The sequence below is a fragment of the Suillus fuscotomentosus genome (genome assembly GCF_016647785.1).
Source record: "Suillus fuscotomentosus strain FC203 chromosome Unknown F5891scaffold_79, whole genome shotgun sequence".
Taxonomy (NCBI): Eukaryota; Fungi; Basidiomycota; class Agaricomycetes; order Boletales; family Suillaceae; genus Suillus; species Suillus fuscotomentosus.
The window spans coordinates 20,160-37,743 of record NW_024539591.1 but is presented as its reverse complement, the minus strand read 5'-3'; the positions used below and the strand labels follow the sequence as shown (position 1 = coordinate 37,743).

General features: G+C 48.0%; 6 protein-coding genes across 6 annotated transcripts; 2 read left to right on the top strand and 4 right to left on the bottom strand.

The window, feature by feature from the left end:
• Nucleotides 1–2,696: 2,696 nt before the first annotated feature.
• F5891DRAFT_1195176 (uncharacterized protein) lies at nt 2,697–4,179 on the bottom strand (the record flags this gene model as incomplete). The annotated part of the gene is made up of 8 exons (XM_041368069.1): nt 2,697–2,759; nt 2,808–3,133; nt 3,193–3,214; nt 3,269–3,283; nt 3,333–3,389; nt 3,452–3,493; nt 3,550–3,688; nt 3,974–4,179. The coding sequence occupies 8 exons, from the start codon at nt 4,177–4,179 to the stop codon at nt 2,697–2,699; spliced, it is 870 nt and encodes a 289-aa protein (XP_041220045.1).
• Nucleotides 4,180–5,151: 972 nt separating this feature from the next.
• Nucleotides 5,152–5,963, top strand: F5891DRAFT_922114 (uncharacterized protein; the record flags this gene model as incomplete). The annotated part of the gene is made up of 4 exons (XM_041373803.1): nt 5,152–5,327; nt 5,424–5,593; nt 5,649–5,752; nt 5,835–5,963. Coding segments are annotated over 4 exons (579 nt in total), but the record flags the coding sequence as incomplete, so codon positions are not given.
• A 295-nt stretch (nt 5,964–6,258) lies between these two features.
• On the bottom strand, nt 6,259–7,727 carry F5891DRAFT_1281586 (NAD(P)-binding protein; the record flags this gene model as incomplete). Its single annotated transcript, XM_041370485.1, has 8 exons — nt 7,638–7,727; nt 7,535–7,576; nt 7,368–7,477; nt 7,252–7,318; nt 7,026–7,193; nt 6,605–6,656; nt 6,532–6,552; nt 6,259–6,481 (listed from the first exon to the last, which is right to left on the bottom strand). The coding sequence occupies exons 1-8, from the start codon at nt 7,648–7,650 to the stop codon at nt 6,259–6,261; spliced, it is 696 nt and encodes a 231-aa protein (XP_041220043.1). The 5' UTR covers nt 7,651–7,727.
• A 589-nt stretch (nt 7,728–8,316) lies between these two features.
• On the top strand, nt 8,317–10,604 carry F5891DRAFT_961475 (P-loop containing nucleoside triphosphate hydrolase protein; the record flags this gene model as incomplete). Its single annotated transcript, XM_041375817.1, has 5 exons — nt 8,317–8,580; nt 8,637–9,155; nt 9,219–9,260; nt 9,330–9,772; nt 9,947–10,604. 5 exons carry the CDS (start codon nt 8,317–8,319, stop codon nt 10,602–10,604), a joined length of 1,926 nt encoding a protein of 641 aa, XP_041220042.1.
• A 112-nt stretch (nt 10,605–10,716) lies between these two features.
• Nucleotides 10,717–11,969, bottom strand: F5891DRAFT_1130925 (uncharacterized protein; the record flags this gene model as incomplete). Its single annotated transcript, XM_041364589.1, has 3 exons — nt 10,717–11,058; nt 11,104–11,122; nt 11,254–11,969. 3 exons carry the CDS (start codon nt 11,967–11,969, stop codon nt 10,717–10,719), a joined length of 1,077 nt encoding a protein of 358 aa, XP_041220041.1.
• Nucleotides 11,970–12,371: 402 nt separating this feature from the next.
• On the bottom strand, nt 12,372–13,396 carry F5891DRAFT_961453 (uncharacterized protein; the record flags this gene model as incomplete). The annotated part of the gene is made up of 3 exons (XM_041375814.1): nt 12,372–12,743; nt 12,794–12,991; nt 13,049–13,396. The coding sequence occupies 3 exons, from the start codon at nt 13,394–13,396 to the stop codon at nt 12,372–12,374; spliced, it is 918 nt and encodes a 305-aa protein (XP_041220040.1).
• Nucleotides 13,397–17,584: the final 4,188 nt, after the last annotated feature.

Sequence of the window (17,584 nt, the reverse complement as noted above, 5' to 3'; positions counted from 1 at the left end):
TGACCTTGGGCTACCCAGATGAGGATGAGCTCATCCAAACGATAAAGAATCAGTACAACCAAGACCCGTTTTTCAAATGGATTTTGGACTCACCAACGGACTTTCGGAATTTCCACCTAGAGCGCGGGCTAATCCGCCTCCAACTCCACGACAGAAAGTTGCTGTGCATACCCGACATGAAGGTTAGTGGTAGAACAGTGAGAGAAGTTATAATCTCACAAGCGCACTCCTTGCTAGCCCATTTGGGAGCTTCTAAAACGTTAACGTACCTTAGAGAACACGTTTGGTGGAAAAGCATGGTGAGTGACGTCACTGCTTACTGTAACACATGTAACACGTGCAAAAGAAGCAAACCTTCGAATCAGAAGCCGTATGGAATGTTGACCCCACTCACCATTCCCTCCCAACCTTGGGAATCCATCGGCATGGACTTTGTAGGCCCCCTACCTCTATCCAAGGACCGTGACGGTGAGTACGACTCGATTACTGTGATAATCGATAGGTTCACCTTGATGGTGCATTTAGTACCCAGCCGGGTGAACTACAACACGAAGGACATCGCTGAATTGGTCTTCGTGGAGGTGTACAAGTTACACGGGTTACCCAGGTCCATAGTAAGTGACCGTGACGTGCTGTTTACCAGTACTTTTTGGACTCACCTCAACAGACTACTGGGCATCGAGCAACGCATGTCCAGCGCTTACCACCCGGAGTCAGATGGGGCCACAGAACGAGCCAACCGCACGGTTACGCAGATGCTGTGTGCGTGCATCCCGGCCAACCAACGGGATTGGGTGTCCCGGCTCCCGGCCATCGAATTCGCCATCAACTTGGCCCAGTCAGAATCGACCTCTCTCTCTCCCTTCTTCATCAACAATGGACAGATGCCCCGAGCTATGGTCTGGAACGACCCTCAGCAGAATGAGTACCCGGGAGTTCGAGCATATGCTCAGAAGATGAAGGAGGCCCAGATTCGAGCACACGACTCGATGCTGGAGGCTCGCGTCAAGCAGACGCGCAACGCCAACAACAAACGACAGCCGTGTCCTTTCCGAGAGGGAGACTTAGCGTACGTCTCAACGAAGAACATGTCTTTCCCCAAAGGACTGGCACGGAAACTGCTACCAAAGTATGTAGGTCCCTACAAACTGATTAAGGACTACGGTAACAACTCCCTCCTGGATCTACCTAACCGGTTGAAACAGAGGGGAGTTCATCCCATTTTTCACTCCTCCCTCCTTTGGATACATATCCTGAATGACGACTGACTATTCCCTGGACGGCTGGAAACGCAAATCGGGGATTTCGGAGAAGTGGACCCGGAGTGGGCGGTAGACCGAATCCTGTCGCACAAAGGTACACGTGGGGATTCAACATTTGAGGTAAAATGGTGTGCTGGGGACATCACCTTGTTGCCATATGAACATATAGCTCATCTTGACGCACTAACCGAATATTTCGAGCTGCTCGGGATATCCTCAATTTTCAAACTGACAGATGGCTTAGGAACGCGCCCTGATGATGACCCCCCAATATCACTAAGCGCGGTCACATCATGGGACGGCCAACATTTAAAACCTCGCCCCGTTCCTCAACTACCCTTCGCCACCAACCCAGCATCACCCACTTATCTCGCCCTATACTCCATCATGCCCAATGAACCCCTCGTCAACTTCGCCGAGCATGGCCGTCACTTCCTCGTCACCAATCCTGACAATGTGAACGAAGTTCACTTCGTCGCTCGAGAACAGCTTAAGGCGTTCATCCTCTACTCTCATGCCCTCCGCAACAAAGCTCCCTCCAATCGCCCTGACCCTCCTCTGGGGTACGAATACTTCGCACGGGCTTATAACCACGAGGGCCTCGCCTCCACGGCCACCTTCATCGACGATCAAGGCGTCGTTAAATGTGAGGGGTCGTCTATCGAAATGAGCGACCTGTTGTGCGATGAGGACGAAGACATTACCTTATCCGCCTCATGCATGGACCAGGTGGATCGTATGGTCTGGCATACCGCAGTGGCGGCTACACGCCAGCGCGAGAAGATAGAGGAGCGCCGTACGATGAACAGGAAGGGAAAGAACTTCATGAAGAAGCACAACGGCAAGGTGATGAAAGGACTTGGGGGGCTCAACAAGAATCTCTCCACTGCAACCTCTGGGAGCTTGCCCACTGGCTCCTCCTCCTCCAACCTCGAGCCGATGAACACCTCCGGTTGATGAAGATGAACCCAAGGAACGAGAGAGTAAACTCTCTCTGGAGGGGAAGATGTAACAGCTTGACATTCGGTCACAGACGCCCAGTTTCAATTCTATTAAGCTTCGTATTTCTACTCATATCACTGACAGTCGCCTAGTCTAACTGTCCGTTATCTGACGAACACTCTCTTCCTCGGCTGACTACTTACTCCCTGTTTTACCTGAGACCCTCGTTAGAAAATAGTTAAATACAGCCTATTGTCATATACCTAGGACAGCGTTCTTACAACCCAGAATACCAGACTTTAACACCGTCTTCCATTGTGAACGTTTCTTCACTTGTGCCGGCTACTTCGAGCGATTAGCTAAACAGTAGACGTCACAATCTGGTTGTGCCAATGATCCTGACAAAATAGAAACACCAAGTACCATAGATAAAATGTCCGCGTGGGATTACGATCGGTGCTTCTGAGTACCTCTTGAGTCGAAATCAAAAAGTCAAACAACAGTCGCAAGAAGTGGCTGGACAACGTAATTTGGCATCTTGGCCACCTTTGCTATCTGTTTGGTATCAGAGACATTTTAAGACGAAACCATCAAGGGAAGCACCTGCTTGTCATCCATCTTTCCAATATCGAGGAGTAGACGCACTATTCTAACGCCGACGTCTCCGTGTTGTTCCCTAGCCACTGCCTTCGGCACACGCCTTCGCAGGCATTTGCTAACTATTTCAAATTCAACATCTATGTTGTCTGCTAGACTTATGAACGACACCACTTTACCAGCTGGCATTGGATTGTCTACGGCGTACATTAGACCAAGATTATCCTTGACAAGTGAAGCCCTTGAGGCTTTTTTGGTTGACAAGACAAGACCTGTCAAAAGGTCATCGTCAGCGGAAATAAGTATGGTAATTGCAGCAGTTGATGTAGGATCTATTTCACCATAAGCATATGAAGAACACATGATTTAGTGTATCTTGCATCAGACGCACTCTTTTGTCTGTCTCCACTCGCCTTTAGTGTGGCTCACATGACAAGAGCAGCATTTTGATTAAAACGCTCTCCTACAGCCATCTCGATGAGCTGGCAAATAACATCAGTATGAAGCCAAGAACGGGAAGCAGATACTAACTTTGTTGCGGATATGGGTATTGAATTTGTCAAAATTCACCCGAAAGTAGACGTCATCCTAGAAATTTGAATTGAACGTGTAGTACCCACCAAAAATAATAATCGCTGGAGTTTGCTTACCTTGGATGACCGATGGCTAATCAGATCTTCCGGCTTCCGCTTCTATGATTCTGTGTTTGCTCACAGATATTGGGACTGGTGGGTGCGCGGCAACTCACCAAGCCCACGCTCTCTGCTTCTTCCTCCTCCCGTTTCAGCCGCGCCTCCGCAGTCTCTTGAACCTCTCGCAACTCCTTCGCTGTAGGGGAACCCGCTATTTTGGTTTTCTCTTCTGCTTCGTATTTGATATGTTTGCCCCTGGGTGAGTGATGTGAGAGTAATGTGGATGGCTTAATATATGCGCTGAATATGAGCTTGTATAATGTTTTAATGTTTGCGAGTATAGGCTTGAACCTGGGTGCACCATTAGCAATGGTTATAGATTAAAAGAAATCTCCCGACTTTTTGGGTTTTGAATTGACAATCGTGAAATTATGTCTGGTGACTAAAGTTTGCCGTGGTCTAGTATTAGCTGCACAATTTCTGCACCCTGGTGCACAAGTGTCAATTGAGTCTGATGAGGGAGAAAAAGAGGGTACGTACAGATGGTCCAAACAATTGTTCAGCTGGAAGCGGGGATCGACAATTTCAATCGCTGGGTCGAGAGCACTAGGAGCGTGCGAGGTGCGATGACCAGCGCCTCGTTCAGCCAATGGCTTTGCTACCATCTCCTTGTCGGCCTGATTGAAGGAGCACGATGGAGAATGCAGACGAGAGGGTGTGGGTGTCGCCCTGCCATCTTCTTCCATGCGTGCCGGCGAGCGCGCACGTGACTGGGATTGAAGGGTGTGATGTGGATGATGCGAGATATGGGATTGATAAGTGCAATGGGAATAATGCGACACATGAGAATGGGTCGTTGTAATGTGAAGGAGATATTGGGCCGCCACTCACAACCGAGCGCATCTTCTCCTTTTCCCTTAATTCCCTCTCCATCATCTTAGCAGCCTTGCACGATGCTTGACTGGGAGAGTCAGAGGGCGACATGCTTGATGCATGATCGTGTGATCGTGGAGAGAGAGGAAGGTGGCTGGTTCAGCCTGACGAACTTAGCAATGTGCTGGGAGGTAAAGGAGGGTAGTCGGGAGGGACTTGTGATCTTGATCCGGCTCGTAATCGGTGAGGGGACGAGGGTGTTTTATCAGGTACTGCGCTGCGTATTGTATGTGCCGAAAAGCGAGGATAGCATCATCATTGCATTGAGGGCAGAGGAAGTGTGAGGTACAGCAATGGATTGAATGTCATCATGTGATAGAAACCTGCAAGAACGATACGAGTCAGCGGAGGGCGGTGAAGGTTCGTGCAATGCGTACCTTCTCGCATTCTGGTGTTTCGAATTCGCATGGTGAGGATGAAGTGCTGGTTGACGAGTTTCGATACGGGAAAGTGTGAGTTCATTCTCCCCCAGGGCACTGGAACACAGAAGTGACCGGCGAATCATCCCCAACAAAGCTTACATAATCGGCTGAGCTTCAACTTGTCAAGTTGACAGAAGGTACAGCGTTCAAAATGTCGTGTCATTCAAGTTGATTCAATATAGAGAGGAGAGTTGGAGGAGAGCCAGTCGATACTGTCATAATAATACGTTGCGCACATCTTAAAAATTCTTTTGATTCGCACCGCCCTGAAACTATCGACTTCGACCATCCGGTAAGCCAATATATGCACTTTCTCCTGCCGAGTCGAGGGAATTTGATGTTCAGAATATTGCCGAACCACTTCCGCTTGGTGATGGACCTGAGAGATTGATTCTCGCAAGACAAGCATTTCTTGCAATGCTTCCTCTCCCTGCTGACATCCCAGACGATGCTCTAAACCCAATTGTCATCCCTCAGCCATACATCCTGCATGAATTCTTGGGCAATACTTCTGGTGTCAGTGCCCTGTATATATCTACGTGGAAGTCTATTCACGTCTCATACAGACTCTCAAAAGCTCGTAAGAAAGTATAGAGTTTACACGAAGTTCACGGTCGATGAATGTCTTTTCCTAGCCTGTCAAACTATCGTGTCCTTGGCCAACCGACAACCTACTGGTGCCCAGAGCGCGAAGAACATGGATATTTGCTTACCCCCATTTTCAAGTGTAGCGCCAATCCCCGAGTAACAACAGCACATCGATGGACTGTGGCAGATGTGATTGGCACCATGGACAGGCCTACTGGTTTGTTGTGTCTCATTTAATCTGGTTTTGTTGATGTCGCTCTCATTCTGGTTAGAGTGCTTCTACAACAAGGACGGGAAGTGGTACTACGTCGGCATATACAAGGCTTTTCGCATGGACGATCTAACCACGGAAGAGTGGGAAGCTCTTTCAATCGAGGTGAAGCAAGATAATTTTGCACTATTTCTATCATCATGACTTGGACCTAGATGACGCAAACTCTTCTTTAGCTGGTTGAAAGAACCTCTCGCCCCAGAACCTCTACGAGACTGGACAGTTGTATGCTGTTGGTGCCCTTCGTGTTGCGTGTATCGGACTGCAGTGTGCAGGATTCAGCTCTGCGATGTATCGTGCGGTCTTGGAACAAGCAGCTCTAGGGAAATGGCGCGGAATAGGCTGGTCGGTACCCACCACGATATCGTCCAGTGACACAACAATTGAAGGCGATGGAATACCTGGACCTTGAGCTTGCTTGGTTTTGCATCGAGGACTCTTTGCAACTTTGGAATCATACCCCGTTCTGGCTGTTCCGCTTGGTTTGATCATGGACGATAAGAACTTTATGGACAACTGGTTTTGTACTGCAGCTGTAACAATCATGTTAAATACAAGATTCCACGGCAAAATGCGTGATGGAGAGGTGTATGAACATGTGCAGTGATAAATCATAGTTGAACCTGCGGTGCAATCCCTTGACGTGATAATGTTGCACCACCGTCCAAAAGGATATGTGCACCTGTGACATGCGCACTGGCGGGGGACGTAAGGAAAAGCGCGAGACCAGCGAGGTCCGAAGGGCAGCCAACACGACCCATTGGTTGTTGAGATAAGATTTTTTTCTCGCCTGCGTTCTTGAATCCAAAGGCCGTCATCTTTGTGGGAAATATCCTGTCGAGGGAATAAGCTGGGATTCAAGTGACAGTGTGTTAGGTACATACCCAGGGCAGATCGCGTTAACACTACAAACAAAGAAATCAGGAGTAGATAGTATAAACTGAAGTTACTACATACGTGATCTTCTGTGGTCCCAACTTGACGGCCAGTATTGATGTCAGATGATTCACTACGAAGACTTTCAGTGTAGCCCTACACAACCTCTTCGACAGATATTTTCTTACCTGCGGCCTTACTGACATTGTCTTGAAGAGAACAAGATAGCATCAGGCTCATCATGGGGCATGACACAATGACGCACAACTCCATGTCCCATTTCCATCTGCGCTAACCAGGCCTTCTGAATGAGGTGTCCCACTCGCAGTTGACGAAAATCACGCGTCCAGGATCAAGTGTGCTCGCATCCTTTGCAGGCCATGTTGACAACCTACTAGCTCATAAGTTTTTAAAATATAAGGTACGTAAATAATGCTTACCCGGATGTCACTTGGCATACCGAAACTCAATAATGACTACCGAAAGACAAGGTTTCACTCACAGTAAAACAAGCTCTTGATGTTCACAGCCATAACATGATCCCACCCCTTGTCTTCTGGAAAGTTTTCGAAGGACACCCCCCACGAGACGCCTGAATTATTCACAAGGATGTGTAATCTCTTCACAGGCTCTCGGGCCTCGAGAGCGGATATCAGAGCATCTGTACCAGCTTTCGACTTGGTCTCATGAGTGAGTACAGCAAGTTGGTAGTTTCCCGGGACGTCTACATATGCTGAGGTTTGCTACGATGTAGTCTGCGGAACCAGGGCCTTTGGCATTAAGCTCAGCCACTGCCTATAGATTGTTGGAACTTTGACTGCGCTTGGGAAACCGATGCACGCACCGCCTTCAATTGGGATTCCTTCCTAGCAGCAATATAGACCTTTGCACCATTCTGTACGAGTGCCGAGGCAATGATATTTCCAATACCGGTACCGCCGCCTGTGACGAGGGCTGATGGAACAACGGTTAATAACCCGCCATGGAACGTGGCACTGCCATGATACGTACCGATCTTGCCCTTCACATTGAACAGCGACTGAACAGAAAGATCTGGAATGCGACGAGCGCTCAAGATCAGAATTTCGCAAATATTTCAGAAAATATCGAGTACCAGGTGTGGACATGTTGTTTGTGAGGCTTGAAGTAGACGGAACCAGTCTAAATCATGCATGACAGACTTCGGCAAGAGAACCAGATATCTAGTGGCCGAATACCGGAGAACTACTAGTCTCGTGAACCAGCCGCCTTGTCTACACTTTAAAACTCCACATTGTAAGCTTGCTGCTTACTACATCTGCTTATCACATCAAACACGTGATTGTTCGGACCGCTTAAAACACTGCTTAGATCTTCATTTACGGACAGACTCGGGTCTTACACTTACCACGACATCACATACTCATATCATATCTCAAATTCCACGGTTTTGTCCAGACTCCAAACCATTGGCAGGTGTGAGAGAGTCTTCATACTGTTACCTTAGCCAAAAACCAAATATGTACAACATAATTTCAAACACCACAACTTTGAGACTCTACACACCAAGCCGACTGGCAAAACTTGTAGTGGCGCGAGGTTTGGATGTATTTGTCCCACCGAAAAAGCCTTCTGAGCGCGCTGACATATCCCAAAAGAAATGGGAGCAATCGAATATTATTGTCAAAAATTTTTAGCGTGACGTGCCTTTAGTGACATGATGGATAATCCCTTTCTGAGACTTAACATCTTCTAAGTCACGTATCTTGATGTCATCGCCAGCTGGCCGGTTCGAAGTACCGAGCTTTGCAGAAATGAAACTGGGTCTTACTCCTTGTACTTGGCAACTCCAGTCCGCTCACAACCAGCTTGAGAACAAAGATGTCTTCACCATCTCACCCACCGGCTCAGGAAAGACTCTTACCTTCTGGATTCCCCTGTTATTCAACAATGGTGGAATAACCATTATTATTACCCCGCTTAATATCCTCAGCGAGAAGAACCAAGATGAAGCAAATGCTTATGGGTTTCCCACCCTTGATATATGCGCAGAGACAGCAACAGACAAGGCGTTTAAAGTGAGTCGTTATTCAGTGACATTAATACTACACGAGTCTGAGCATATATTCATCAGGACATAGAGAAATTGAAGTATCGAGTTCTTGTTGTTAGCCCGGAACGTGTACTTCAAGACGCTCGATTCAAAAAACTTTGGAAGTGTCAAACATTTACAGATAATCTCTTCAGTATCGCGTTTGATGAGGGTCATTGTATTAGCGAATGGGGCAAAGACTTTCGACCGCTGTATAGTGAGCTGGGGAATCTTCGATGGTACCTTCCAGCTCACGTTCGATTTCACGCTGTGTCTGCGACCATGCCGCCGCACATCCTCCTAGACGTCCAATCGAAACTTCGCATTCGGTCATACAACTTTGCTAAAGTTGTCCGGTCAAACGACTGTGCAAATATTCATTTCATGGTCCAGGAGATGAAGTACCCACAAAACACGTACTACGACCTTGGCCGAATCTTGCCACTCAAGGAGGGCACACCGCCCGAGAAGTTCATGCTGTTCATAAATGCTCAAGATCAAGCAGAAGCAGTTTGCAATAGCTTATGCAAAGACTTGCCTGCGCATCTTCGCCATAACATTGTATGGTTCCATTCGGGCATGTCAATGCAGTTCCGGCTGGACGCAATGGAAAAGCTGTCAAAGGGTGAGATTTGGGGGATCTGCTGTACTGATGCAGCGGGAATGGTGAGTAACTCACAGTCATATCAAGAGTCCCTCACGTATATATTGATGTTGTTATTGCTGTTATTGCAGGGCCTTGATCTTCGAGACGTCAGATTGGTCAATCAATGGGGATATATAGACTCACTTTGCATTTTGATGCAACACCTAGGACGCGCTGCGCGAGACCACGCCTTAACGGCACTTGCAGTGTACTTCGTGGAGCCGCTGTACTTTGATACATACAGTGGCAAGCGCAAATGGCCTGAACTTGATGAGGGACAGCATCACACAAAGAAGAAGAAGGTCACGAATGTGGACGCTGAGAGCACAGTGGTGCACGACGAGGAGAACAGTCAATGTAGGACTGATGGTGGTACCCTCAATGGGGGGGACAATGACGGGCGAACGGACGGCGTCAGCATGGTGGTAGATCAGCGCAACAGACACACCATTCCAGAGGTTGCTGGCACTTCTACTCCTATGAGGATCCTTCCGGTAAACGCTGATAGTGATGTTATCGAACGAGCTGCTATGTATGCATTTATCAATGCTCACCTTCGAGGATTCTGCCGTCGCCGAGTTACAAATGAATATTTCAATAATCCAAACCTAATAGGTAAGAATTTTAAGGCTGGATAGAGTTGATTTAGCTGACATTGAGGTTATCGAGAACAAGGGAATACATGCTGTGAGAGATGCGCTGCAAGGGTGTCACACATTTGCTGTGACGTGTGTAACAAGATGGAATTACATTCACGGCTCTTCCCTCTGCAACAAATCACGTCAACACGCGCCAAACCAAAGTACAAGATCAAGCCATACAAAATGACCGACACTGAATGCCGGCTTCAGCAGGAGCTCATCAAATGGAGGGACTCGAAGATAATCGAGGAGGATCTCGATGCTGATGACTTTTTTGGTCCCCAGATGATCATGTCAAACAAGATCCTGAACTGTATTGTCGACCTCGCGCACTATCACAAAATCTTATCAACAACTTCTCTCTTCGAGCAGACATCATGGTGCTACTCCTCTGAATATGGGCAAAGTGTCCTCGATATCATTCTTACTTGCATCCCTTTGCCCATTGTCCAACCTCCCGCACCACCTGCTGTGATCATTCCACCTCCACTTGGCTTATCGTCGTCAACAAACCAACAACCGACCGCCAGCACCTCCGCCACAAAAGGCGTCATGTTGCCATCGAAACGTTCACGAAAGTGTCGTGCTTGTGGTAGCACTGATCATATAGGTACGCACTGCTCACTATGTCCACTGTCTTATCGTACTCATTGTTCTTCACAGCGTCCAACAAACTTTGTCCAAGATATATTTCCAAGCCCCGCAAGTCAAGATCTAATATAGAAAATGCACCGGCCATGGTGGCACCTGCTCCAGGCGCTTCTGAGCAAGGTTTCCATCCAGTGCAAGGACAACAACAGTTTGTTGGTCTGCAGAACAATCGAGTCGGTTAAGGTTAGTCAATAAAGTCATCTCCGTCGACGTCGAAAACGCCCGTCTCTTCCTCGCTAACTATCTTCTGCTCTTGCATCAGCACCATCCCTTCATTGATCTGATCAGGAATCGACCACAGGGCCTTCCGACCCTCCTTCTTTATATGTGCGTAGTTCTCCTTTATTTTCGTTGACAACTTACGGATTGTATTCATCATTTCAGGTTGTGCATGACGAATTGTTTGATGCTGAAGGTGGAATCTGTTTTCGATGACGACGTGACAGTTATGGTAGACCTTGATCAGAGGGGATTCTTTAATAATATGTTCTAATGTACCATTCGGACCTCCGCCTCTGTATATGACCTGATGCCATATTAACATTCCAACCCTAAGCAGCTAGGAACTAACCTTGGTGTACAGATTGTTCCTCTCGACAACCCAATCTACAGCGCAAAACGCTAGCGCATGCCCGGAGGGGTTGCAAAGTAAGTTCATTCAAATGATATCACTGACATATTTTCAGATGATGCGCAGTCAATACGAGCAACTCCTACTCACCTCAGTTTTTCAGGCCAGTTAAACTGAAGGTTTATGAGAAACCTCGTCATCTGGGAAGCATACTTGTGCTTTCCCGTGGCTTTGAATATGTAGATCCACGGTAAGAACGACACTTCCACTCTCCCTATGTCACCAGTATTCATAGCTTGACAGACATCAATGTACATCAGCTCGTCCCTGTTTCGCAGCATTTGATTTTCGAATCGCTTGTCGCGGATGGTCGATGGTCGTGCTCGTGCTTTGTCAAGGCCTGGCGTTGTTGCAACATACTTCCGCACAATGGTATGTGACATTGCCACCACGTCATCCCATATTGGCTCAGAGGCCGCGAAAGTCTCCAGCGTGTTCCATTCCCAATTCTCGTTCTCTGCTTCGATCTGCCAACAGTCCATCATCGATGCCCAGATGTCATGGTGAATGACATCGTGCACTTGCCGAAAGCCAGGTTTACTGACCATTTTACCAGTTTCCTCTGGCCGAAGGACTGCAGTGTGTTGGTACAGGCTGTTCTCATCATCACGGCCCTCCTTTGGCTGAATATACGTTCTCCAGATGGCATCTGCGCAAGCCATCTTATAGTGGAACAACCCAGGTAAGAAAATCACGTATTGGAAGTGGTTCTTTGGTGTATGCTCAATGCACCGGCTGTTATGGACAGTATCCAGTCGCTCCTTCGTCAAAAGGTCACCATGGATCAGCATGATGTGCTCCGACATGTCCACGTCATGCTCTGCATCAAACCCGCTATCGCGAGGATCACCAATACCTCCTTGTCTAAACAGGTTGTCGAGAACTTCAACATTCCCGTCTGTCGTGGACTGCTTGATATCCATTGCCCGACAAGGTATTTGATTTGTTTTGTGCACAGGGATTCTTTTGACTGTATCAGGCTCATCTAGCTCTTTTTTGAAATGCTTGAATTCTTTGACCTGGTTGACCAGAATGGCACGAATGTGCCAAGAAAATGCTTCCTGGCGAGGGCTCAGTCTAACGGGATGCATTTGACGACTGTAAGCATCGTTTTTGTGCAATTGAAGGAAGCTTCTCCACTCCGTCATCACATGTAGTACTGATGGCGATGGATTGTGTGAATCCCAATCCCAGAGCTGCGCTGAGGATCATAGAGCATCGACATTATCGTTGTTGATGCCATATAGAGGAATGACGGTTGCTGACGTCGCGCTCACGAAGGACCCTCGATGTTCCAGCGTAGGCTGGGCAGCTTTGAATTGTATGTCGAAATTGTCGTATGCGAATCCAGCTTGTAATGTCCTAACCTCGCGCTTTATTTTGCTGCTAATCTCTCTAGATATTGACGAGACAGCATTGTGTATCGACGTCAAGCTAATTGACAAACCCGCATGGGCGAACACTTTGACAACTTTCTCGGGGACACACGCTGACCTCATGAAGAACCCCAGCCATCCTTGTAGTAGGTTGCACTGTGAATTTGACGTCTGAAGGCATATGCTAATCATTACAACAGTTCTCTGCAGTTTTCGTCAGCGACGCAGCGTTTGATTTGCAAATATCAACTCACAATGACTAACAGCGCAGCGTTTCTTTCAGCTGCACGACATTTTCCTGATTGCTCGTCATCAGCTTCTTCATTCACGTCGTCTTCTTCGCGCATCATTCCTCCAATGTCGTCACCTCCAAATTCTCCAAGGTCCCTCTCTTCAACATAAATATCCATGTCCTCATTGCCCACCTTCACATTCCCACCAATAGCTCGCCGCTGCTGAAGTGTGCTGTCGAGCAGCGCGAAGAATAGATGCCACAGGTTAGGTGCCACCTCCTGCATTTTTCCTGCGAGCTGATGCATGAATGCGCTCTCCAGTTGTTCGACAGTTGCAGACGTGGCTTTGAAACGAAGTCCGTGCTTTTCGAGTGACAAATCTGTCACCTCAGTGCGCAGCATGTCCCGCACGATTGTTATTGCCCACTGTGTTACATGTAAGTACGCATGTTCTTCTCTGTACAGGGCACCACATATTCTAACTGCCTTCGTTGTTAGCGAGTTTCTTGCACTCTCGTGTTCTGTGCTTCTGAGAATGTGGTTGATGAAGTCTGCTGGAGTGAGAAAATTTTCTTCCATACATGCAAGCACGTTGTCCAGTTGGTCTGTGAGACTTGTATCCATCACGAGCGCAACAGCACGAAAGCTAGGACTCTGTCTTTTGTTTTATGCATTTTCTGCCATTGTTCTCTGCACTGTTAATATTTAATTATTATTATTTCCGTCACATAATTAAACAATACCATTTGTCTTTGTATAAACAATGTGACATCAGTTAATAATGGTACTCAGAGTAAAATGGGAATTTTCGGTAAAGCTCGGTAAAGCTCGGTAACTTCGGTTAGAAACTGACAATTCGGGCAGGAACAACACGCATAGGACATGCGGCACATCGGCATAGTTTCGGACTTCGAAAACTATGCCTGTCATTCGACCACCATGTCCTTGTCGTTCTGCACGCCTCAAGTGTTTGCAGCCCAAATCTATGGACTACAACCAAGGACCCGTCACCCGTGGCCAAGGAAAATCTCGGAGTACTCGAGGTAACGATCATGCTGCCCAGGCACCCAAGCTCATCGTGCAGTGGCAGGCGGACCCCTCTCGCACCCAGAGGGTTATCGAGTACCTCCGCAACCATCCAGCAGACTGCCGAGTTCTGTTCTTTTCGGACGGGAAACAATCGCATACCGAGGGTGATCGCCCATCGGGCAAGGATAAACTCTCGGTTGGCTCTGTCGTTGCCCGCCATGTTTTCCAGGCTGATCCTAACTATGCGGCGCAATACGCTGAGGTGCCGGATAAGTTTCGCGACTCGACCAACAATCATATCATGAGGTACGATTTTTCGTATTGATTCACATGTGTACTAACATTCCCTCCAGTCTCAAAAAAAGGTTTCGTGAATGTCACGACAAATTAAACTCAACGGGTGCCGGCGTCATGCCAAACGACGTCGCTCAAAATCTGCACGGTATGTTTTTTATATTTATATTTAATCAGATTAAACTAATAAAAATTACAGTGCAAGTACTACATACGTTCCCGTGGTATGACGAGCTCCTCTCCATCATGGGGACAAACCCTGCTCTATCTGTCAAGACCGTCTCATCACGCCCTGAAACTGATCACGCTGCTAACTTCTTCGCTCTCACCCAAGGTGCCCAGACCTCTGGTCAGGCGCCCTTCGTCCCTGCGCCCTCTGGCCAGGCGTCCTTCAACTCTGCGCCCTCTGGCCAGGCGCCCTTCAACTCTGCGCCCTCTGGCCAGGCGCCCTTCGGCTCTATGCCATCTGGCCAGGCGCCCTTTGGCTCTGCGCCATCTGGCCAGGCGCCCTTTGGCTCTGCGCCCTCTGGCCAGGCGCCCTTTGGCTCTGCGCCCTCTGGCCAGGCGCCCTTTGGCTCTGCGCCCTCTGCGCCCTCTGTTCAGGCGCCCTTTACTGTCCCCCCCTTCGCTTCCTCCTCCTCGCCATCCGGGTACCATCCCTCCCATCCCGGCATCATCGCTCGCTCTCACCCTCCCGCGCCTGCCCCCTCCGAGTCCGATACGTATTGTGACAACAATTACGTCGGCGACGGATACGACGAGGACATGGACATGGACCTTCGCTTCGACAACATGCCACAGCCGCAGCCTCCCGTAACGTCAAATTACTGGGAAGAGGAGGGTGACGTCACCATCTTGAACAGCCCCCCCAAGCCCAGAGCCTCCAAACGTCGGGCACGTCAGTCTGCATCCCCCTCATCATCTCGTTCCCCCTCGCCCAAGTCATCATCATTCGTCCTTCCCCCGAAATCGCAGACCTCCCTCCACGATAGTCGCGCTGCCTTCGGAAAGCGCGTGTCGAGGACAAGCCGGACCAGCGCCAACTCGCCAAAACCCTCGTCCAGCGGCTCCTCGCTGTCGAAAACGACGATGTCGGCACCTGCCTCCACCTCCCAGACGTCACAACTCCCATCCTCCAAGGGGAAAGGGAGGCAGGTGAAATGGGTGCGGTCGGATCTTCAAGGCGACCTGAACCGGCTCAACGACGAGATCGGAAGCATCCAGTCGGACCGGATCACTCGGGGCGAGCTCAAGAACGAGCATTACATGGCGAAGTACAACCTCACCCGTCAGGTAAATGAGCACAAGTTTTTGCGCGAGGAGCGTGTACACTGCGACAAGGAAGCTGTCGCCACTCATCAGCACTCCCAGGAAGCGAAGGATACGGAGATTCGCCTCCGTGAAGTGGAGGCGAAGATGCATGCTGCGCTGGCACATGCGCATGCTGAGGAGGCAAGAGCGCTTCAGCTGAAGATTGAGTACCAACGTTTGATGAGCGGTTCTAACTCTTAAGGGTGTTGTTGTAGTCTTACTGTTGTCCTTTTGCATCACATATCTCATGCTGTCCTTCATACTACATATGTTGTTATGTTAACCATTAGTCCTGTTCATGTTATGTTGATAGTTCATGTACTACTAGTTTTCAATGGACCATGATGGTGTTTCCTCTTGGCTCTGAAGGTGTGATGCTTGACATATGTTTTCTTGGATAAGTAATGTTTGATAACCTGAGGAGATGTTAGATGGTACATATAACTAGTACACTTGCTAGGATAAGCACCACAATATTAAGCAAGTGAAGAGACTGACCATCACAGTGCTCTAGGTTTATTAGCTTTCTTTGCAACGCAAAGAAAGCTGATTTCAAACCTAAGCAGCTGTGATGGTCAGTCTCTTCACTTGCTTAATATTGTGGTGCTTATCCTAGCAAGTGTACTAGTTATATGTACCATCTAACATCTCCTCAGGTTATCAAACATTACTTATCCAAGAAAACATATGTCAAGCATCACACCTTCAGAGCCAAGAAAACATATTCAAGTGGAAATTTGTAACTACAACTGCTATCCCTGTCTACGTTGTGCCTTTGAGTGAGGGCTGTCAAACAAGAGATCCATCAACCTCTCACAACGAGCATGACCTGGAGTCCCTTCATATAACCTATCACCTACTTGGTCATTACCATCTGGTCCTTCAGCTGCCTCTTGAGACATAAAGTTTCTAGCCTCTTGACAAGACCACTTGACTGATCCCTGGTCCTCTGTCAGAGCATGTTCTTCTTCAAACCGTATGATCATGTTGTGTAGGATCAGACAACACTGAATCCAATGGACTGCTGTCCGTAAGTCATCTGCTGAATTGATATTCTGTCGGAGATCTCGAAGAGATTGAAACCGCCCTTTCAATGCAGCAAATGCATGCTCCACTCGTACACGGACCTAGATAAATCAAATTTAAATCAGAAAAAAATGGAAAAATAAAGGGACAAACTGTAGAAAGGTGATAATTGAATGTCCTCTGATTTGCTGTCAGTCGTCCATTGCGGGGCTTCTTGAAAGGGGCAATGCACCAGGTGTCCAGTGGATAAGCACTGTCTGCCCAGACCCAGTGGCCAGCTGGAAGAAGTGTGTCATGTTCTTGATAGATACGAGTAGATCTGAATGCGTATGCATCATGGATGCTTCCAGGGTGACCAAGAGAATAATCAACTATGAGAAGATTGTGGGGCATAATGACTGCCTTGAATTTATTTTAATTTTTAACCATGAAATTAAAAAAAAAAACATACCTGACAGCCCAGGGAATATTTGGATTTCCTGTCATAAAAAGACTGGTGATAAAATCCAGGTGTCTCATACAGGTCAATTGATGTCCCATCAACAGCTAGGACTCCATTCTGCCACTCAGGGCAAGTGGTCACCCGTGCAGTATATTGCCGAGCAAGCTCAAAGTCCTGTGAATCAGGTGGGGGAAAACCCATGAAGGCATCATGCTGGTCAAGCAGTGCAACCATTATATGATTGGTGCAGTTAACCACAGACCCAACACTAATACCAGCCCATTCAGATACATCCTGGAGAGTGGCAGAATTACCATAGTGGCCGACACGGTTGAGAAAAATAGCAAGTTGAATAGAGATAGGAAGCTGGAGGTTGTTGGAATTGTTATGAAAAATGGGGTGGCCAGAAATGAGATTGAGGATGTCATCGAAAATTTCGGGGTCAACACGTAGTTTACGACAAAATAGATGAGGGCGATGTTCCCCAAAATGGACAAGGAGGTGCAGCTGTGAGGCTCGTGGGATAGGCTCACTGGGTCTATGGAGCACACGTGCCCTCTCTACCTCATCCCGAAGACTTGCAATGGAATCTTGAAGACGGTCGTAGTGAGCAGTGGTATGGTTGATGTCATCATCAGATGAGTCATCAGAGAAAGAGTCGGAGGAAGAACTGGAGAAGCCAGATAAAACTGGAGAAAGAGGAGATGGAG